Here is a 23,902-nt window from a genome sequence, read left to right as displayed (position 1 = left end):
GATTGGCCTACCAGAGCGTGCCTCATCTTCGACGTCCATATTACCAGAACGGAATCGTTGGAACCACCGCTTTGCTGTTGCATTCGATACTGTATTGGGTCCATAAACAGCACAAATTTTTTTGGCCGCTTGCTCCGCCTTTTCACCTTGGTACTGAAGAATGTATTGAATTTTCTCTTTTTTCACCTCCATTTTGGAACGCTGTAACACACAACTGGCTTGACCAAACACAAAACTGTCACAGAACTTTTTTTGAAGCGTAATGTCACCTTTAAATCGCCGTATAGTATGACCCGATGCGATGTATACATCGTGAGATATGGCTCACTAAAGACATCTAGCGGAAAACGCTCAGAACTTTTTACTTCACCTAATATATATTACGGGCAATATCCGCATAGTGTGCAATGTCGGCATTGCCCGGGCCGTGTCAGCATTTCACAATGCGACTGAGCAAAACCCGTCGCAAAGAAATAGTTTATTAGTGGACATGGCCCGATTTGATGTGGGCAAAATCAACACTGCCCATCCAACGGTGGCAACATCAATAATTATTATTATATTGTAAACTTAGTTCAATTTCGAGTGATCAATGTTGATACTATCTATATGGACTAAGCTGTGCTAGATGAACAGAACCTATAGTACTGTAAGTTTCTCAATTTGGTAATTATTGACTATAGGAGAGGCAACTCTAATGACCTTGATCTTAACATATGTTGTCAAGTTTACTGCCCTGAGTAACCTTCAAAAGATTTTAACTGGCGTTCATTATTTAATAAAAACTTACTAACAAAAAAGTTTTATGAACGAAACGAAATTTTGGTACACAGTATACATTGAAATATTGTAAAAGTGTCTGTTTCTAGCCGTACAACTGGGGGGCTATGCGCCGCGGCGGGATGCACCGCACGGGGGGAGGGCAAATCTGTTTTAAGCTAACGGATGAGAATTTATCACAAAAGATTGGGCCCCCTTCCGTGTCTAGGGGGGCGTAACCCCAGATGCACGTCTAGATATGGTTAGAGAAGTATTGAATACCTGTATTTACATAGAACTATATATTTATTTATGTATTTACGTCTGCATGAGAATACGTCTAAGATAAAGTACCATGCACATATCGTTCACATACTACACTTAATATACTTTGTATTGATATTAATGTACTTTTCTATAAATAACTTTTTAACAAACAATGAGCTAAAACAATCAGTTAAAACCTTTTGAAAGTTACTCAAGGCAGTGACTTTAACAACATACGTTAAGGTCAAGACTATTGGAACTGTCTCTATAGTCAATAATTATCAATAACTCAAGCAGCGCCTACCATCTATGCCACCTTCTGTGTCACCTCCGTAACGCAGTTGTTCCAGATCGGCGTCTTTCGATGACACTACCCATGGAGATTTGGCAACGTCGACATTGCCCACTCAGAGCTGGGCAAAGTCCGCAATGTAATAATAATTGCTGACATTGCCACCGCTGAATGGGCAGTGTTGACTTTGCTCACATCAAATCGGGCCACATTCACTAATAAACTATTTCTATGGGCTTTTCCCAGTCGCGTTATGCGATGCTGATACGGCCTGGGTAATACCGACACTGCACACCATGTGGACATCACCCGTAACATGCATAAGGCTCTTATTGATCTCTTATGGGGTTACACTTACTACACTTTCAACTTAGACTCTTACAATATTAAATTTTTTTCGCTTGCTCCTACCTGCCACACACTTCGCTCTCTCCTCCGCTTTCTACTCCGTACTTCGCTTAACCTAACTTATATTTAATTTAAATCTAACTTAAAACTACTTTACATCTACTTATCTAACTTATCTACTAGTTTACAAAAACGCCTTCTCCCCAACCTCCCCCTCTCTCCCCTCTCCCCTCTTTCCTCCTCTCCCCTCTCTCCCTCTCTCTCCTTTTCTCCCTCTCTCTCTCCCCCTATCTACTTTTTTTGTGAGGCAGAGGAAATGCTTTTGCATACCCGCGATCCTCTGAGGGGGAGGTCCACGGGTGGGACTTTCTCCCTTACTTCTACACAGAAAGGGGGCCAACCCATTAAAACCCCTGCCGGGTGCCTTTTTTGGAGCATATTGGGGAGTTGGAGGGATTGCTGTTGGCATTACTTCCCCGACTCCCCGTCCCGGGAAAATCTAGTCGGCCCCCCTCCGTTCCAGGTCCACCGCTTTGAATCGCAGGAGATCCCGGCTTCCCGTGCGGCATTGTGTCTTGCCACCCGGGTTCTCCTGTCTCTCTGTTGAATAGGGGAGCAGGGGGCATCCGCCCCGCTCTTCCTCGCCCCCTAAGATCTAGAGAACTGGGGAATAGTCTGTCCCCCAGAACAGTCTCACACCTCCAGTCTATCTTCCAGTCTTCCCCTATTGGGTCCTCCACCCTTATAAGGGCGGAAGGGCCCAACTCCCCACGCAGCGACTCCATTTTGCAGCCGCCGCGTGGGTTGATCGCACCCCTTTTTCTCCTGTTCGGTCCTCCGCCCTTAGAAGGAGGACCGAACTTTCCACGCGGCGGCTCCGTGTTTAGAAGCCACCGCGAGGGTTAGCCCTCCCTCCGATCTGGATCCTAAGCCTTGAAAACGGCAGAGGAGTCCCGGCTCCCTGGATGGTGTCACCACCCGGGTTGACCCTCGGTTATCCCTCTTGAGGGACCGACAGAGGAGAGGGCTTGGGTCGATACTAGGTGGGGTTAGTCCCCCCCGTGATCGTCCGCGTCTCTTCTCCTCCCTCTCTGAGACGGGCTCTGGGCGGACGCCATCTCGCCCGCCCTCTACCCCCGTCACCGGGAGCGGGTGTGTTTCCGTCGGGAGTAGCTTGCCCCCGACGTACCCACTCCGCGAACTCTCTCCTTCTCCCTTTCTCCCTCTTCCTCTCTCTTTTTTTCGCTCCCTCTCCCTCTCTTTTTCTCTGATTTTCTCTCTTTCCCTATTTCCTCTCCCTCTCTTCATATCATATCTATTCAATTACTTACTTACCCCCTATTCTCCCTCCTATCTCATGTTCCTCATTTTTTGTATCTCTTTCATCCACTCCTTTCCCTTTCCCTCCCCCTCTAAGTGGAGATTGATCGCTATAGAAACGTAGGAGTAACCATTACGCTCAAACATTATGTACCGTTCACTCGCGACAAAAATCTAATATTGAGGAACGCTAGATGGAACCTCTCGAAAAACATGTTTGCGGGATATTTCAATTGTTATGTTCCGCTCAACACATTGCTAGGTTTTTGTGAGAACTGCAAACGGATCGTCATCAACGCTTGACACGAATTGATTTGGATACGTTCACGCAACGACTACAATTGTATGTTAGGACACGCGGCCTCTAATCCAAAGATTGATTTACTCAAAATACAATGGCTAATGCCTCACATTATGCTGGTAGATATAAAAAGATTGTCTATGCTACGTGCCCTAGAAAGCGATCGATGAGTTTTCGCTCGTGAAATCTGTACGAATTTTCGTTCATACTAAGTATTCGTGGGCCGTCAAGACCGCGACTCAGCTAGAGAAGCGTCATTTTTGCTCTACAGACTGGTCGAAAGAATTCTCTCACCGGTAATGTTACCATGTTCGACCACTGTAAACTGACCAATGTGAAATTTAATTTCAACTCGAAATTTTACTTGTACGATAATGGGTGTTTACGATAATTCGATTTCGAGTTAATATGAGCTAGTTGCCGAGAAATATGATAGACACAATTAACTAGTATCTTCATTATTTATGACAACTCAATGCTGTCCGATAAATCGAGTAGAGTTAAGTAGAATTAGCATAGCGGATAGCATATGTATAAGAATTAACAGTATCAAGTAATATAGTTTTGTAAAATTTGTAACAATAATATTACAACACAATGAGTTATTACATTTTAGAAAAATTAGAAGCATTAAATTAAATTATGAAAAAGTATTATGTATTTATGAAATATCCAATAATTATAGGTTGATAATAGGTTAGAATAATTTTTACTTTTGGATATTTCACAAATACATGATACTTTTTCATAATTTAATTTAATGCTCCTAATTTTTCTAAAATATAATAACTCATTGTTTTGTAATATTATTGTTACATATTTTACCAAATTATGTTACTTGATACTGTTAATTATTACGTATATACTCGCTACGCTACTCTAATTCTACTCTACTTTACTCAATTGATCTGACAGCATTGAGTTATCATAAATCATGAAGATATTAGATCTTAAGGGGAGTTTTTACCTTGTTGGGTCAAAAAATCAATTTCTTTAACATATTCTTAAATATTGTACTTTCAAAAATATATGGTAAAAATTTAAAATCAAAATTTGAAACATTGACCGAGTTACAGCCTGTTGATTACTCAGATAGCCTCAGTTGATTACTCAGATAGCCTTGCGGAGCGCTAGGGCGGAGCGCTAGGGCGGAGCGCTGCGGCTTATATGCGTGTCGCCCTCTTTTGAGTCTTTGCAGCTGCTCTATTATTCTTTTGTTATATTTCTACGTAGCCACCGTTATGCGTTAGCCAGGTTATTTTCTCCATTTTTATTTCAGTATACTTCGAAACGTTGAAGTGGAAGGACGTTCTTCAAGCTTTCGATTATTTACAATTATTTTTTCGGTTTTGCATCATGTTCGTTAATACGAAAGGAAGTAAAGCAAGTAATATGCGGCCTGGACATAAATGCAAGAGAAGAAAATTTTATGGAAATCGACATACAAATGAAACAGAGATGTCGTTCGCTAGTACTTCCGCAAAAAAACTGGAGAATAAAAACGATTTTGAAATCACAATCGATCACAAATCGATGCCATGCATGGATATCGGATTATTCACTTCCTGTTTGTTTTTAATATACTGAAAAACTTTACTGAAGTGTAAAAAATGTGACAGTAATGTAAATTTTTATGTGAGAGGAAAACAAGGTTTGAGATTTAAAATTGTTGTTGATTGCGATTGTGACTCAATTGAAATTGATTCTTATCCTAAAATAAACAATAAATCGTTTGAAATAAATCGACGAATAGTTTTTGCAATGTGTCTCATTGGAGTTGGATTACAAGGCATCAATATTTTTTGTGGTTTGATTGACTTAGGTCAAGGACTAGCGACCAATGTATATTATGCATGTCTTGAAAATATCTGGACTGTCAGTAAAGCAGTTTTTGATATTGTCATACTAAAGGCAGCATCAGAAGAGAAGAAAAAAAAAATACTGGAGCAGGAAATGAACCTTTGCACTTAACTGTCTCGGGCGATGGAATATGGAATAAGAGAGCTATTCATCATTGTTTGGAGTTGTCACGTTAATTGAAAAATATTCAAACAAAGTTGTGGATTTGATCGTCAAGTCTACGTTTTGTCAGGCTTTCAATTATTGGCAAAAGAAAAACGATGAGGAATTTGAAGCGTGATATGAAGAGCATGAAGAACATTGTGTAAGCAATCAAACTGGGAGCGCCGGCAAAATGGAAGTGGATGGTGTGGTCGAAATGTTTGCGAGATCTGAGACACTTCATGAAGTCAAATATATTAATTATATCGGTGATGGTGACACAAAAACATTCAAGGTGCTCTTAGACAGTAAGCCGTATGGAAATAAACTTCCAATTACAAAAAAAAGGCGTTGAACATGTAAAAAAACGTATGGGTTCTCGACTGAGAGAAACAATAAAGGACTTGGTGGTAAGGGTCCTGAAAATTAACCGATGTCTTAATAAATGACTTATCGACATACTACGGTTTGGCAATAGTCCGTAATTCTGATTCTGTCGATGCTATGAAAGATGCAATATGGGCTACTTTTTATCACAAGTGCTCGACAGATGAGAATCAACAACACGATTAGTGTCCGCTCGGTGAATCATCATGGTATAAATGGAAACAAGCCGAAGCTAATAACGTTTTGTCAGAATATAAACATCCAGCTCCAGTTACGTTACAGGTCCAAGAAGTCATTCGATCTATTTATGAGGACTTATCGTCGGATGATTTATTGAAACGATGTTTAGGTGGCCACACTCAAAACAACAACGAGTGTATCAACTCTTTGATTTGGAATTTTGCACCGAAATACATATTCTGCACAAGAAAAACTATTGAAATTACATCATTTTTGGCAACATGCATTTTCAATGAAGGTTTTAATTCTGTGCTTCGAATAATGGAAGCCATGGGAATTAAGATTGGGATGAACGCGTTAATAATGGTTACCAGACGAGATAATAAACGGATAAGAAACGATAACAAACGTGCTCTACAAGCTCTTCAAAAGAAGCCCGATCTGCCCGTCGATTGGAGATTGCAACAAAAAACGAACTATATGAAGAGGAAAAGGGAGGGTAATTATTTACTTTAGGGGACCCACCTCCGATGGCCTTGATCTTTATATATATTATCAAGGACACTCTCCTAAATAACCTTTAGAAAATTTTAGCCGTCGCTCATTGTTTATTAAAAAGTTATAAAAAAGGTTGGAAAATTATAGACTATAGGAGAGTCAGCTCCAATGACCTTGACCTTGACATATGTTGTAGAGGTCATTCTTCTGAGTAACTCTCAGAAGGTTTTAGCCGTCGCTCGTTGTTCGTTAAAAAATTATTAATAAAAGAAGTTGCATAAAATGAGTATAATTTTTGGACACTGTATATACAAAAACGATACTGTGTATCGTTAACGAGCAATATCGAATAATAACTACAATATCGTACGACTAGTCGCACAATATCGCACCCCCCCTTCAAAACTAACCTAACCTACCTATCGTCACATTAACCGTCAGTCATTGTTTATTAAAGTGTTCAACTTTTGTGTTAATGTGACGATAGGTTAGGTTAGGTTAGTTTTGAGGGGGGGTGCGGGAGGCGCAGCCTCCGCTAGTCATTCGATATTGCAGTTATTATTCGATATTGCTCGTTAACAGTACACAGTATCGTTTTTGTATATACAGTATCCAAAAATTATACTCACTTTGTGCAACTTCTTTTGTTAATAACTTTTTAACGAACAACGAGCGACGGCTAAAACCTTCTGAGAGTTACTCAGGAGGGTGACTTCTCCAATATATGTCAAGGTCAAGGTCATTGGAGCTAACTCTTCTATAGTCTATAATTACCGAAACTTCTTTTGTTAATAACTTTTTAATAAACAATGAGCGACGGCTAAAATTTTCTAAAGGTTATTTAGGAGAGTGTCCTTGATAATATATATCAAGATCAAGGTCATCGGAGGTGGGTTCCCTAAAGTAAATAATTACCGATGTTTTTGAAGTTAGTGGAAGTTCTATACAAGTTCCAAATCATACGATTAATATGATTTTGGTCTTAAAATCGGAAATACCACCTCTTTAAAGTAGACTAGAATAAAGAGAAAATATTGAAGATTTTTTGTTTATGAATAAATAACTGCAACAATTTTTCGTAAAAATAACACATTTTTTATTTGAAAGACTACAACTCACTCACAAAAATTTTTGTAATTTTTTTATTTTAATCTATATGAAGCACAAATCTCTATAGATTATAAAAACAATTTTGTTTCTTTTTCAGGTCATTTTTCAGCCTCTAAGAACTTCCACCAGCTGGCCATCTCGTTCCGCCGCATACTCCGCCCACCCAGCCCGTTCAGCTTGTCTATTATTTACATTGTCGTAGCGATTTGTTTGTTTAATTAAGATAAATTTAAATGTATTCCAAATTTTAGAATTTTATCTTTAATAGTTCTTTTTCTATAAATTCCAAAAAATTACCAATTTTCCCTGGCCAACAAAGTAGAAACCCCACTTAAAGGATAGCAATCTTTGACTTTAAGAGATTGACCATTTGTTACAGTAACATTGTTTCTCTCTATAGTCACCGTGCGCTCGGGATCGCGCCAGAGATGTCACTTCCGAACGGAAACTCTGAGCGTTATCTAGGGAGAGGATAGTGTCGTGAGCGTGAAATGTCAGATAGCTCAGTGGTTTAGAGCAGTTGCCCGGCAAGCGAAAGACTCGGGTTCGAGTCCCGGCCTAGCAAAACCGCGCTCTTGATATTGTTCTCTCTCTAGAACGAAAAAATACACAGATCGAAAAAATACACAGAACGAAAAAATACACAGATCTCGAACGCACGGCGTCCCGCCGCCACCTAGTACGCCTTCCTCTTTCTATGGTCCTTCGAAGATATCAAATACTTGTGCCTAGTATATTTTTTGCCCCTAGTGAAATTAATTCGTATTAACTCGAACTCATATTATCAAACACCCGATATGAAGTTGAATTTTGAAAAAGGAAAATACGCTATTCTGTATGATGTTTCCACAAATCATATTACGGATGTGAGAATGGCAATGTGCCATTTTCATGTTCGATCCCAAACAATATCTTTCTCATTATCCATATGGGGTCACTTGCTGGTGACAAAAGGAATCCGTCAAAAGCGTCACTGTGTATGTGAAAATTGAATTCGACTGCAATGATAATATATCGATGAATACCAACATACTGCCTCATTCTGCACGACTGTATTGTAGAATAAAGTCCTTTAACCAACATTGTGCGTAAAATCACATAAAAATTATAACATCAGCAAATAACCAGCGATTTGCTCAAAAGTCACGCTCGCACATGGTGAACAATTGTCTGTCTATTTCGCGCTAATCGACATATTTCATCAGCATGAATGTACCTATATTTGTGGACATGCAAGGACCGACGGTTGACAAGTTACCGTAAAAGAAATAGCAATACTGAGGAATGGTGCTGTTCTGTCGCACTACACCTTTATGAGTCTAATGCCGTGGCATGTTCTCATAAGAGCTGACAAATCGAAAGCAACTTGGTTGATCACCAAGGTTTGTAGTGGAAGGATAGAATCGTGCCGTACAACAAAGCAAAACGTTTGATCATAGACGCAATTATCAATGAAGAATTCAAACTATGTCTATGTCAAGGGATATAATAAGCGAGAGAATGCCTTGCAAATCTCCTCGACGATGATGCGAGGGACTAGGTGATTATTGAGACTCTGGACATAGATTATGGGGATATATCTTCATTGGAGAAACTGGATGCAATCAATATTTTACGATGTAATAATCACATTAAGTATTTTGCGTTACGAAGCATACTTAAGATATTCAATTGGTAGTGGATTCAGTGTTAGAGAGAATTGTTCAACTTTTAATATGCAAAATAAAAATTTATTTTTTAAATATACAAATGTTTTCTTTATCTTCCACCCCTTTACTTTATAACAGTTTGCAAAGATACTTATTAACGCTTACATCGTTTTACCATTTTGGTAAAATGTTTAATCTGTTACATTCTGGAGAAGAACGCAACGTGACGAAAAACCTCGGCCGTACACGCAGATCGAGCAACGAGTCAGCGACCAGAAGGCTCGTTTTACGCTCGTGTCGACGTACAGCGAGTGGTCCTTTTTCCGATCAGAGAACTGAATCTCTTTATCGCGGGACAGACTAAGAGCGGATAATCGGAGGAAAAGGGGATTGGAAAAAATGAAATTTGAAATGAAAATTGAAATTTTAAATAACACTAATTAATTACATTTATTCTTCGCAGCTCGTTACAAATTTATTCATCGCGGTTACAAATCGAAAGGTAACAGTAACAAAAATTATGGGCTACATGTGTGTGAATGTATGAGTATGCGTGTAGGCGTATGGCGTGTGGGTGAAAGTTAGTCTTTAGGATTTATATGTAGGAGACGAGAGAGAAGATGGATGTCAAAGGACGAAATCGAATTTTGAATTCATCATTACAATTAATTAACGCGGCAGGAATGACAAGAAAAAAAAGAAAAAATGAAAAACTTTCGGTGAATCGGATATGTAAAGCGAGTGTCAGAAGTGGTGCCAGAAGTTGAAGGAGTGATTCCAGAAGTAAAAGTAGAAGTAGTTATAGTAAGAGTAACAGACTAAATGTAAGAATGAAGTAGTGAAGTAGTAGAAGATCGCGGTTTTATAGCATCACATCATCCAACTAGGTGGGTGAAATACCGTAAAAGCAACGATTTTTATTTCCTTAATTTTTCCATATGCCTATAGTTTTGAACTTAACTTCATATTATTTATTGAAACTATATATTATAAGGATATTAGATTACATAGTATTCGTTTCTTTTTTACTATTTGTTTACTGTGACTTATTTCACTTTTTCGAATTGTGTGTTATAGAGTAAGCGAACCTATTTCGGAACAGATTTAAAAAATGCTGCTGCATCTTTTACATTAAGCCTTCTGAGATAAATCTGATATGTGCTAGTAAAAGGATTAATCTTTACTTACTAATTAGACATAAGCCAGTTTTTAAAGGAGGCTTTGTTTTGAAATAATAGACAAATGTTTCAAGTGCTAAATTTCTTCTGAATTAGGTTCACCTGCACCTAATTCGAAACAGCTGCTTTTGACTTGTGACTTACATATGTTAAACTATTAATATAAGAAATATTATACTAAATAATATTTTCTCCATTCTTGAAGGCCATGAGAGAAATTAGAGATGTTTTGAATTAGGTGCATGCACTTATTTCAGAACAAAACTTACTCAAAATTGCTCAATGTAAATTTATACATAATAAACAAAATTAAACAAAGAATTATAAATTTAGAAAATTTAGGGGGATACTGGGAAAATATTGTTCGAAAGAATATATTATAAATATTGTTCTCATTACATTTTGGATCACTCTAAAAAATAAAATTACTAAATTTTTAAAAGATACTTTTAAAGATAATAATTTTATTGATGAAGAAACTCAGAACAACATATTATATATTATATCTTAATTGATTGATTGTTAAACTTGAAAATTATATAAGATAAATGCATCTAATATTGCATATCTAACTTAAATATTTGTAAAAAAGAAAGGAATCAATATTTGTATATCACAATTGTCGCATTGTCTTCAAAATTTATCTAAAAAATAAGATATTAAAGATATTGTTATATCGACATGCATAGCAGATATAGTCGGAAAACTGAAAAATAGAAAAATTGCGATTCTATATAAGTAAAAAAATACTGTCAGTACTTTACATAAACATCGGCAATAATCATCGAAATGTCTAATATATGTCTATTCAAAACAAACGTCATATACGATATAAAATGCAAGTATTCTATGACTTAACTTTAAACGTCGACGGTTGCAAATACTTATTTTTAAGTATACCCGCATTTTACAACAACACAATTCCGTAGTCTAACTAAGCAACAGTTAACTTCCTTGAATCTTTAGCTGTTGTTTAAGCCCAAAAACATGACAGAATAGAAGCTTAATATGAGAAAAATATGTAAATATATACTTACTGTAATTCATCCCGTTCGAAGGCTTGCTATCACGAAGTCCAATAACTCAATCATAATATTGTCAATTGTTTTCTAATAGTCAGTGACCTATTTTCATGTCACAACGCTTATTTATGATGTTCTTTGTTATTAATATGAAAATTTGATATTATTTGACAACTAACACAGGAAAAAAATTAAAGTGTTTCGAAATAAGTGCTATTCCGAAATAGCACATAGAAATATTCACTCACTATATCATTCCACTTTCCCTTATTTATCATGTAAGTATTGATGTTGATTTATAATACTAGCCTAAAATTTAAATAATATAATTTTTTCAGGTGGTAGCAGTAGCACTACTTCTGTAACTTCCAATTCGACAATCGAGACTAAGCCTTCTTCGGCAATCTTAAACCCTTTATCGACTCAATACAGTCCAGTAGAGTCACCAGACTCAACAAAGCGGCGCAGTTATATTTCTCTAGGAAATAATTCGAGTAATAGCAAATCAAGTAGTAATTTAACTGGCAGTATTAAAAGTGACCAAGGAAAACTTAATCAAAATTCTGCTGTTAATTATCAGGTAATTAAAGTATTTTATAATAATTGTTCAAAGTGTTTGCTTTTATATGTGTGAAACTAAAACCGTTGCAAAATCCTGTACTGTTATTTGCGTTACATAATTATTAATATTACTTTAATTGTTACGTGTTTTAATTTCACAAGATAAAGTGATTAGATTAGATTTAGATGTATAGTTATTATTTAGATGTGTATTATCCTCTTTTATCCTCAACTGGAGCACTGGGATACACCTATGCTATATACAGACTGGGGTGTCTGACTTGTACCGTATCAGAGCTAATATATAGCTAAAATAGGTCGGAGTGAATAATGAAATCGGTGTTTTTTTTTAACAATCACGTAAAAATTTGAGTTATTAAATAAAATAGATAGGAAATAATATAACTAAAAAACTCTTCTTGAGTATATCAAAACAATAAATTAAGGACCATTAGAGTTAACGCACAGGTTGTATAGTGCTATTATAAACTATTAAACCATAGTGACACAATCTCGCAATGAGAACAAATTTCATTAAAAATCATACGCGTTTCGGTCTCATTTCGCAGACCCTCTTCAGTGATAACAAGAGTTGGTATAGTGTCGCAAAAAATAAAATATCGCAAAAGTCGGCGCTAACATTGGTTGTCATAACATAGTCGCTACAAAATCTTTTGTCTACGGGACTCAGAGGCACAAACATAATCTATCAATTACAACAATGAGTTGTTTCATTTTTCCGAAGCTACGAAAATAGATAGGCTAATCAGAACGTGCGACGCGACAGGCAGGCCATACGGCTCGCTGCGGCCGGCGAAGAAAATGGACGACTACTCGCGGGCCTATCTCATAGACTAGAAAGGTGAGCTATTTGGTAGCTGCTTACCATTTCACGTGATTGTTTAAAAAAAGACACTATTTCACCGATTCTATTCTATTTCATTGTATAAAAGTGCTAGGCAAGCACAAATCGTAAAGGTGAATGGGATTGGCGTAGGAGGTAAAAAAAAGTTTCGTATCTCCAATACTAATTTCGACCATAGGAGGCTCCGAAAATCGAATAGAAATTTCTCATAGTCGTGATTTGTCAGTCTAAGGGTGTACTACATCCAGAGTTCCAGAAACACAAATCTTCGAAAATCTCGTTCTAATAATTTAAGAATTTTTATGTATAATAAGTTTAGATTTATCGTTAAGAAGTAAAAATAGATTTATAGCATTTTTTAAATAATTTTTGACATTATTTTATAGAAATTCGACTTGAAAGTCTGAATAAGCATGTGTAGTTTGATATTCTTAAAAATAATTTGTTGCCAAATAGACAAAAAGACATCTTTTAGATTATGTATTTTCAAGTTTCCTAATCAAAATGTTTCAGTTTTAAAATAAAAATGATTTCTTTTATGAATTTATATTTTTACCGTTAAACTATCTAATATATTTGACCTTACCAAAAAAATATACTTTTTAAAAATAATCGAGTAGTATTTTTTCCTTAAAGTTCGATTACCTTTGCATGCCCGTTGGAAAAATTTCTTTAATGATTTTCTCCTTGAAACTACGAATTTCTAAAAGAAAAACGTTTTCCTCGCGAGTTAAAATATTTTCTTTTCTTTTTCTCCTAAATATTTCGAATATTTTCAATTTCTCAATTTTTGCATCCATTCATTCTTCTTCTTGACTATTTGATGTATTGTTAAAAAAATTTCAAATTTTATACATTACATGCAAAGATATACGTAATTAAAAACGTCGGGTGACGCACACCTATATGGTTCAGATTCGGGAGACAGAAATAGTACTCTAGCTGAGGGTCAAGTATAGTTAACACAATATTTAGATGTTTATTAAAATTTCTAAACGTATTTGATTTTTTTAAATTTCAGGCACTATCCTTCACACAGCAGTTACAACAATGTTCGAGAGGAGCAAAGAATAGACCACTTAGTAAATTATTATCACCTTTAAAAAGTGAACCACAGAGTCCAATATATGCTTCACCACCACATTCTCCATTGAGCGACAGTTTCATTCCTTACTCACCCACGAATACAAGTCTACCCAGTACTCAAACAGCCGTCAACGTAATACAAAGTCAATTGGGTATATCATTGCTTGTAGGAAATTCAAATATGCCATATAAGACACAAATGGAGGAATATAACAATTCGGCGGTTATATACGAGCCAATCAATATCAAAACCATAGATGAACATAACATTGCTAAACCACTTGAATTAACAAATGAAATGTTAGGTTGGAGCGTTGAAAAGGTAAAAAAAAATGAACGCGATACCTCAAAGACATTCGATAAACGAAATTCAGCCGATACACACTTCTCGCGAGATACTCACATGAAAATAATATTGGGAAATAGCGGAGCTGGCGTTGGTAGAAATGTCAAATATTCAGACCATATACCTGGAAGGTAAGTTAATAGTAATTAAATTATATTATATGATATTATATTAATTATATTAAAGATAATTATTCGTTTTAACGGATGTGGCTTCGGTGAGCTTGGCTTTGACATATTTTGTCGAAAATATCCTGAATAACTTCCAAAATATTTTAGCTGTCGATTTTTATTTATTTAAAGTTATAAACAGAAGAAGTTTAAATAATAAATTGTTGACATTAGTATTGAAGTTTATAATTTGCTAATGTTTATATAAAAACAGCATGCGTGCCGATGAACAAATTTTATTGATTCAGTTGATGGTACTTATAGACAAAATATACAACGCTTATGGTGTGATGTAAGTGGTTCGATGTTTTGATTCAAAATATCACTGTAAATAATACATTGTTGAATTTTTATTGAAATAAAAACATCTATTTAATAAAAGTTGATTTATTTAATGAAAGATTGAAATTCTTTTTTATATAATTTATCACATCTACTCGGACTATAAAGCCCAAAATCGGTTTTCTCTTCATTTGTTATTTTTGGTTCGTTATCTCAGATATCATGTATCTTAATGCATGAGCAAGGCTATCGATGCTATATCCATTAAAACGAATAATTACCTATAAAAACTTGTATCACTTCATTTTAATTGTATTTATTATGGCATACACATTTTAACAAGTTTTCATTGCGATAATATATTCGTCGTCATGTTCAGATATAACAGTAACATCATAGGCTAAAATATCTTTAAATAAATATTCATAATTATAATTAATTTTTTAATAATGCAGACATCAATTAGACTATCAATATTAAGAGAAAAAGTAGTGTCTTATATTAAGTACGCGCAAGCGATGCAAAAACGGAAAAATTGTATTTATATACAGGGTGAAGAAAATTACGATACCATGAAATACATTGAAAAAAAATGTTTTGAAAAACATTAAAAAATTTTTGTAAAATATTAAGTAATATGTTAAATGGTTATGAAAATTAAGTCTTGGATGATATTTCTAAAGACAGATCAAAGACGCTTTGTATTTTTTTATGCACATATACAGAGTGTTTCTGAAATATTATCAAATATCTTAGGAACTTATTTTTTAAATCATTTTATAAAGCAAATTTCATATGGTTATATAATCTTAAAAATTTCGTTTTAGAAATATAGGACATTAAAAAATTCCTTAAAATTATTCTTTTCTTTTAACAGCTTCTGGACAAAAAGACATTTCTCTTTTACATTCGTGTTATTAAATAAACGGTGTATTATATTAATTATTTTATTTTTAATTATTTTTTTTGTCGTTGTTTCGTGAAAACTCAATGACGTTGAAATTTAAATGGTATATTATTGCTTTAAACAATTGTCCTAATGGATAGGATCATTTCTTACAGATTTCTATTAAGCTTAATAAGAGAAAAATACTATTGGTAGATTTTAATAGAGCCATTAATTTAGAAAATATTTATGCTTCAATATTTTAATGTATCTCATTTTATAAAAGAACGCAGGATATGCTTGATTTACTCTAAATTATTTATTTTCAATTAGATATGTGTTTTTTTATTATGATACAGCATTGATTAAAAAAGAAACTTTTTTACTATTGTTTTTTGCTGTTGGTTTCTTAAAGTATTTTATAATATATATCGCGGCGGTATACGGCGTCCGCTTGCCCTCCCGCTCGTACCGCCGCTCACGTATTTCGTGGCATATATTTTAGTCACCCGCCTTCGGATTCTTTGCAACTGTAAGCTCTTGCACATGCATGCATATTATATACAGCCACTTAAATCCGGACATGAAAATTTTTTCTCAAAAAAGTCGTTTATCACAAAAAATATGTAAAAGTACAAAGAGATTATTCTATAATTAAGTTAATAGATCTTTTCTGAGTTTTTTCACTCAATATAGCCGCCCTGCGCCTCGATCACCGCCTCGATCCTGTTCCGAAAGCGCGAGCACGCTGTCTGCAATTGCGCCTAATCCATTTTCGTGAATGCTGCTTCAATAGCGGCCTGGAGGGAGGCCACGTTGAGGTGTCTGGCTTTATTAGTAACCCTCTCGATTACGTTCCACACGTAGTAGTCGAGAGAGTTCAGGTCGGGACTATTCGGAGTCCAGAAATCCTTCGACTAAAACATCTCGACATTGTCCGAGAGCCAGTTCTGCATTAAGTAACTCGTATGAGCAGGTGCGCCATCTTGTTGGAAGAAATACGGCCTTCCTGCAGCCACGTCCTCCATCCAAGGCTTCACTGTAGTCCTCAGGATCTCCATATAAACCTCCTTCGTGACCATTTCCCCCTTCTTAAAGAAATGCGGTGGCATAATGTCGCCCTCATTCGAGATGACACTTAGGACGTGGACACTAGCCGGAAACTTTGTCCTGGCCACCTCCGAGGCCGCGTATCTCTGGATAATGTCATATACCGTCAACCTAGGATATTCGAAGAACTTGATTATTTCGCTTGATGTCCTTCCGGCGCGGACACCTTCAATAACCACCGCTCTTCGGTTATATTCCGATGTCAACTTGAACGACTTGACTATTTCGAGGTTATTAACATCTTACCCACGTCTCTGGCCTACCTTTACGCCATCTGGCACCTACTGTTGGATTCTAATATAGCGGGAATGTCAAATTCAAATTTGTCCGGATTTAATTGGCGGATCCTGTATCAAGGACTGTACTATGTAAAGAAACGGTAAAAATGAATATTCTATCGAAATAATAAAATACAACAAATAAACGGTAAAAAGCGGTTATTGAAACGATTATTAATATTTTGAAATGGGATTCTTGAGACTATGTGTTCATATAAACATTTCTTCATACAATTATTTAAAAAATCAATTCCTAAATATTCCTAAATATTTCTAAATATTTCTAAATTTCCTAAATATTCCTAAATATTTGACTGACAGTACTTAAGAAACACTCTATATATTTCTTGTTGTGTCTCTTGCTACATTTATATTAAATACAAAGCTCCTTCGAAATAATATAATTATATCATTCTTCTTTAAGAACCTTATAATAGGGGAAATATTCTACATTTGAATTTTAATTTAAATAGAATTTAAATTTTATTCAATTTAAATAAAATTTAATTTTTATACTTAAATTTAATTTTAATTTCATGAAAATTATGATGTGCGTAGAATAGTCAAATATAATAGACCCGTATTTTTTTAGTATTGAGATGTAAGTTTAAAATGTGAATCACACACACTCCCCAAAGTTTCATACCTTTCTGTTATCTCAATAGATATTAAAGCTTTTTAAAAAAAATATGCGGCTTTTCAATGCAAAATATAATAGATTACATATATAAACAAAACAATTTTTCAAACAATTAACAAAATATCGTTTGTTAACATTAATTTTTAAATTATTAAAATTGTTATAAAAGAAAAATATAAATTTTAAAAAAATTCGGTTCAATTTTTGTGAGTTCATCTATCATAATGTAAATTAATAACTATTGCCATCTTTAATACTTTTAAAACAAAAAGCAAAAATGATCTTAATATCTTTTAGCTACTTTTTTAAAAGAAAAACGTAACCATCATAAGAAATTCTTTTCCTAAGTAGAATAACTTGAAAATTCAGTAATCGCTTTTCTTTCTTGCTTTGAAGGTATTTAAGTTGGCAATAGGTATTGTCTGATCCTGCGTATATTGTTCTATATACAGAGTGTTTCAGAAATAGATGCCCAAGCTTTAAAAGCATATTTTACACACTCTAAAGAAAAAAGGTCATATAAACAAATATCCGGAAATATTTCTTTTCCAAATTATAAACAACTTTTTATTTACAACAGACTTTGGTACATTTCACTTTTTATTTACAACAAACTTTGGTATATTTTATTTAAAAAATTGTTGAAAATGATTTCCTTCCTCATTAATGCATGCCTCGCATCGACATCTCATAGATTGTCGCAGACGCTCAAAAATTCCCGAAGTATCGTGTATTTTGTCACGATTTTGAAGCACTTTTACAGTAGCAACAGCAATATCATAAAAGAGAATTTTAATATATCCTTATAAATAAAAATTCAAAGAATTTAAATCAGGAAATCGTACAGGCCAAACAGGTCTTCTTCTGCCAAGCCATCTTTTGGTGTAATTAATATTCAGAAACTTTCGAGCAACGCAATTAAAATGTGCTAGGTTTTCATCATGCATAAACTATATTTGATTATGTATTTGTACTGGAATAGTAATTGTAGTCTTCTAGTAATGTAATTGTGTTCCCAAAAATTGTTTGTAATTATTACTATTAAGTGTAAATAGGAGAAACACCGGTCTAACAAATCTCCAATAATACCAGCCCATATATTGCACGAAAATTCATGCTGATCCCGAGATTCAATAATATCATGCGGACTTTCATACGGCTATTAATGATTATTATGATAATTTATTATAGTATTCTACGAATATTGTGCTCTTTGTCTATGAAAATTATGACATTTTAAAATTTGGTAAAGTGCATTATTGTAAGTATCACTAAGTATATATTACTCATGATGGATAATAAGCTAGCAAGAGAACATATACTCGTGTGTGGTAGGGATACAAAACAGCTTTGTTCATAACGTTCACAGTTTCACAGTTTCGTATTTCTAATGCAATCTGTCTTGTGCTGAGTCTTAGGTTTTTTTCGACACTTTCTAATCATTTGCTTCTCGATTGTAGATGTTCAAATATTTCTGTTTCATTTTCGATTAATTTTACTTGGTAAGGAAAATTCTATTTCTCTGATGATATACCGAAAGTTGACCGAAATAAAAGTATTTTTAGCAGGATATTATTTTTAAGGAAAAATTTATCGATAAAGACATTGAGCTTTCCTGCAATTTTCATTAGCTCTCCTATATATGTAGTGGATATCTGCCTATTCTATGTTAGAATAAATTGCTATATTTACATTGTCTTAACTCTTAAATGATTAAAGACTTATTTCAATGCCAAACAAATTTACTTGATAACTTGTTTATTGCTAACAGAAGTTGAATAAAGGATGCATGACACGTCAGTGCAAAATGTGTTGTCTGTTATAAATAAAAAATATTTACAACTTGTACAGGAAGCGTTTCTGGATTCATATTTATATGACATTTTTCCTTGCAATAAATTAGAATATGCTTCAATAAGTAGAATATGCTTCTAAAATTTGATCACCTACTTCCTAAACACCCTGTATAAATTATGCGAATCTATAGAAATATAAGAGAACGCACTTCCATAGACTGCATACATGCCAGCGTACGCAGATGTTTTACCATTGCATTATATATATTGTTGCACGTATGTCTCATATTTTTTGGCAACATTTTTAAGTTATTACTAAATAAGCGTTGCAAATAAAAGTGACTTAGAATTATTAATACATATATCAATGAAATTGTTTTGCAACATTCAGTACATGTATGCATATTAGATGATAAATATATGTAATAAGTATAAAAATAAAACATTAAAGGAGAAATAGTTATATGATATGCAAAGATAAATAAAGTGCTAAAACTGTTTCCAATAATTTCAACAGTAGAGTGATATTTGTAACAAAAAATTTGAAACATAAATATTTGTTAAAACTAACATATTTATTATTATATCACTACAAACACTATATTGTTACGTCCCGAGGACCTCGGCCCGTATTTCTTTCGCATTACTTTTCTCCCTTCTCCTTTCCTTTCCTTTTTCAATTTGCTCTTTTCTCTTTTATTTCTTTTTCCTCTACTGCTCTTTTCCTCCCTCATCCCCTCCCCATCCCTATTTTGTCGAATGTGAATATATTATCAATTATTATGCGCGAAATAGGAAATAGATAATTTTAAGCATTCCACGTATAAAATTATTATCAGAATATTTCCAGAGTCAAATTTAATATCTGTGTCTTATCACCGTAGCCCAGCGACTTTTTAACTTCTTAATGTATTGCGCATTTTATAACACCATTCGCTGCTGAGCTTTGCGTTTTAGTCCTGTAAGAACAGATGTGCATAATTCATCTCTAACTGGACACCGAAAAACAGGAGAACATCAGCGACAAGGCTTGTCAGCGTTCCTACCGAAAAACCGCTGACCCGGCACTTCGCGAGAAGAACCTGTGAGCGCGGATTTCTAAACCGCGGCAGTCAGTTATCATCGAGTATTTACGCGAAAACTTTCAGAGACGTTCGTGATTACTCATTCAAAAATTCTTAAGTCATCCAGAATTCGCGAGACGGTCGTTTTTAAATCCTTCTAAGTCTTATCCCTGTAGCTTACAAAGACGGTCGAACTCCGTCATCGTTTCTTTTCAATCTTCGGTGCTACTCTATTCAAGTGTTTGAACGTCTAGTTGCACCCTTTATATCAGAATAACCACATGTCCATTCACACGCGATCTTATTCGCGTTCGGTCGCGAGTGAAACATCCTACAACGATGATACAAACCTAGTGTGTGCGAGTGAATATTATTCAGGATACTATTCAAAATCTTCTTGAGACTCGATCGAGACTCGTATCCCTCCAAGCAACCGCGCCAACCAAAGAGGAATACTTAGTGCGCTTCCTCTGTTCTCGCAAAGTACCGGGTATCGTAATCAGTTCATTGATCGTCGTAAGAGTAAGTCTCTCCACATCCATTGTACTCAGCGTCTAGTTACCGCTTCGATGACACAATCGAAATATTGCCATTTTCGAAGAACGTTCAAATTGTACATCGCGAGCTCCCCCATCAATAAACCTCATCTAGGCTCCTTTTACTCTTCTATTTCGTAATTTTTCGTTCATCTTCTCCCATTCCCTAACTTGTCCCGTCAACTCAGTATGAAATACTCTGTAAGGGCAAGCTCTTGCAGGATCTCGAAGCTCGATCACTAAAACCTAGCATGGCGGAGCCGCTCCCGTCGTGCGTGTCGCAGAACCTCGCGTGGACGTGACATAAAAATCTGGTGACAGCGGTGGGATCGAGCATCGCACATCGGATATTTATCGGAATAAATCGAAAACCATGATTTTCGAATACCTCGGTGAAATCGATAACTTTCATTTCGCCAGAATTGAGACCGATTTCCTTAGCCGCCTCGATCGCCTTACTCGCAATTGCCTTATCTTGCGTGCTACCCAGTTAGTTGTCTCTCAATTACCCATTAGAAACTTGGAGCATCCTAAATCATCGCAAGTTCCTTATTCCGACGATTCTCATACTTCCGAAGACCCGAGTTCGCCATTCGATCCTAGCATCATGCCTCCAACGACCCTTCGTTTAAATCTCGAATCTACTCCAACCGCTCCTCCCGCGTCTGCATACGCAACCTTGCCGTCCGCGGATTTAAACATTCTCTGCGATATGTTGGAGCGAGAAGCCCATTGGAAAAAACGGATCTCTACCATAGAGGATCTTGTTTTAAGTTTGACGACTCATAATTTGCCAGGAGACCCTTTTTCTACATCTACCCCTCTTTCCCAAGGCCCCTGGCAGGCCTCTACGTTCACTCCTCCCGCGGGAACATATCCTTCACAGCCGTCGTCCTCTGTATCATACCCTTCCGCCGCCGCTTTCGCACCCTCATTTCCTCTCTCTAACCCACCGTGAACGAGACGCTCGAACTAGTCCCGAAATTTGACGGATACAATATCCCAGTTTTGCAATTCGCGCACGCTTGTAAACGAACAAAAGAATTCCTACTCTTTACCAACGAGACATATCTCGTCCAAGCACTTCGTAATAAGTTAACCGGATACGCGTATCTTGCCGTAAAAGATAAAACGCACAAAACCACAGACGAATTTATAAATCGTCTCAAACGCGTTTTCGGATCCACTCAAAATTCAAATTATTATCGCGGACGACTTAGCATAAATTTTATGAAGGACAACGAGCACGTCATGGACTACATCGGCCGCGTCAAAGATTTGCGTAGCGTTGTCATTAAAGCCGACCAAGAGATTTACAATCGCGCTCTCACTCATAGGGAGATTTCGTATATACAAGGTATCCCGAACTTCCATGATGACATTTGGGGAAAACATAGAACGGATTGAGGTAAGCAAGAAAGTCCTGTGCCGTTTTACGATATTCGCAATAGTTTTTGAGAAATTAATTATTGTGTCTCAACAAATCAGCATACAGAAAGCGGCAGCGGAAAGAAAGATGCCTTCGGCCGACGTGCGACTGACACTCGCGAATCGCATCTCGCCGTGTCCCTCCGCCCATAACGAGATATAGCGAAGCTTGATACACTGACACATATGCATGACATATCCGTGTACCTAATCGAAGCGTGTCGCCGCTTTGGCTGCATACATGTATGTAGAGATGATACAGCGAGCGGCGTGTAACACAAAATCGTGTGCCCAAAGATAATTATCTTTCGTTTTCTTGACGCCGTAGTAGAAAAGTAACATCACGCGATTACATTTAGAAGATTATTTTATAAGACAGGTCACATTAAAACCATAATGTTTTCCTGTGATTAAAAAAGATAGGAAGAAAGAAAGCGATAGAAACTGAAAGAATTTGCAGAAAATCTATCGTCTCTATCGTAACTGTTTATAAATTTGTGCTAAATTTTGACATGAATTTACACAAACGATAATTTTGTTGACGAATGTACTTAGCCAAAGCATGTTACGCTTTTTGTAAGAAGACGATAGAAAAACACCTATTCTTGGCGTAACCACTTGACGATAGATTATGATGCACGCTTTCTATCGTAATTATACATACAAATCAAATATCGTTCGTACACAATCGAGAACGATAGGTTTTCTTTATACGATAAAGAACTTTGAGTTTCTCCCACGTTAATACACCATAAATTAGGATAGATTTCCAGTGATTTTTTTCATGATAAATTCAAACAAAACGATAGGACACGACAAGTATCTAAAAATTCTATCATATTAACGATTTAATCCTCCTAACAGAGCACGATAGAAAACGATTTCATTTTTTGCGTATTCGATACATGCAAATGATACGATAGAGAAACAATTACGATAGAGAACAGTTAAATTTTCTACAAATCTTTTCACTTTCTATCGCTTTCTTTCTTTTTATTTTATTTAATCACAGGAAAACATTACCGTTTTAATATGAACTGTCTTATAAAGTAATCTTCTAAATGTAATCGCGTGCTGTCACTTTTCTACTACGACGTCGAGTAAACGAAAGATAATTATCTTTGGGCACACAATTTTGTGTTATATGCCGCTAGCTGTGTCATCTCTACATACATGTATGCAGCCGAAGCGGCGACACGCTTCGATTCGGCACATGGATATGTTATGCATATACAGGGTGTAACAAAAGTATCAGTACCCTTAAATAAATTTCCAGGATCGCATTTTCCGAGAAAATCATTCCGACCAAAGTTGCATAGTTTTGACCTAGCGATTCGATGGTGACCTTGTCTTTGACCTCGAGGTTATTTTTCGAGGTCATTTCAAGGTCAACTTTTTTTTTTAATGGAAACCTTCATTTTTTATTCCAGAATCGGAAAGAGCGGAAAAATTTACATTCAGATATGTATTTGACCCATGGGTCCAAGGGACCCCTCAAGGTCATTTCAAGCTCACATTATTTAAGCATAGTAATGAATTACA

The 23,902-nt window shown here is 35.6% G+C and overlaps 1 protein-coding gene across 9 annotated transcripts in view; it reads left to right on the top strand.

Annotated features, from left to right (window-relative positions):
• LOC116846727 (ankyrin repeat domain-containing protein 50) overlaps nucleotides 1–19,902 on the top strand; it is a 692,623-nt gene extending 672,721 nt beyond the window's left edge. For 8 of the 9 annotated variants that reach the window (XM_032820946.1, XM_032820942.1, XM_032820941.1 and 5 more), the window contains 2 exons: nucleotides 11,651–11,892; nucleotides 13,760–19,902. In XM_032820946.1, the coding sequence (XP_032676837.1) occupies nucleotides 11,651–11,892; nucleotides 13,760–14,305 (788 nt within the window). In that variant the 3' untranslated portion in view covers nucleotides 14,306–19,902. Of the gene's footprint in view, nucleotides 1–7,560; nucleotides 9,803–11,650; nucleotides 11,893–13,759 lie in introns of those variants that run through there. The other variant, XM_032820945.1, reaches the window with a different exon arrangement.
• The last annotated feature ends 4,000 nt before the right edge of the window (nucleotides 19,903–23,902 follow it).

Source organism: Odontomachus brunneus, unplaced genomic scaffold (genome assembly GCF_010583005.1).
Source record: "Odontomachus brunneus isolate Ranch 3 - 2012 unplaced genomic scaffold, Obru_v1 Obru_scaffold_068, whole genome shotgun sequence".
In the NCBI taxonomy this organism is placed as follows: domain Eukaryota; kingdom Metazoa; phylum Arthropoda; class Insecta; order Hymenoptera; family Formicidae; genus Odontomachus; species Odontomachus brunneus.
The sequence above is the reverse complement of the archived record's forward strand: the minus strand, read 5'-3'. Positions and strand labels throughout refer to the sequence as shown.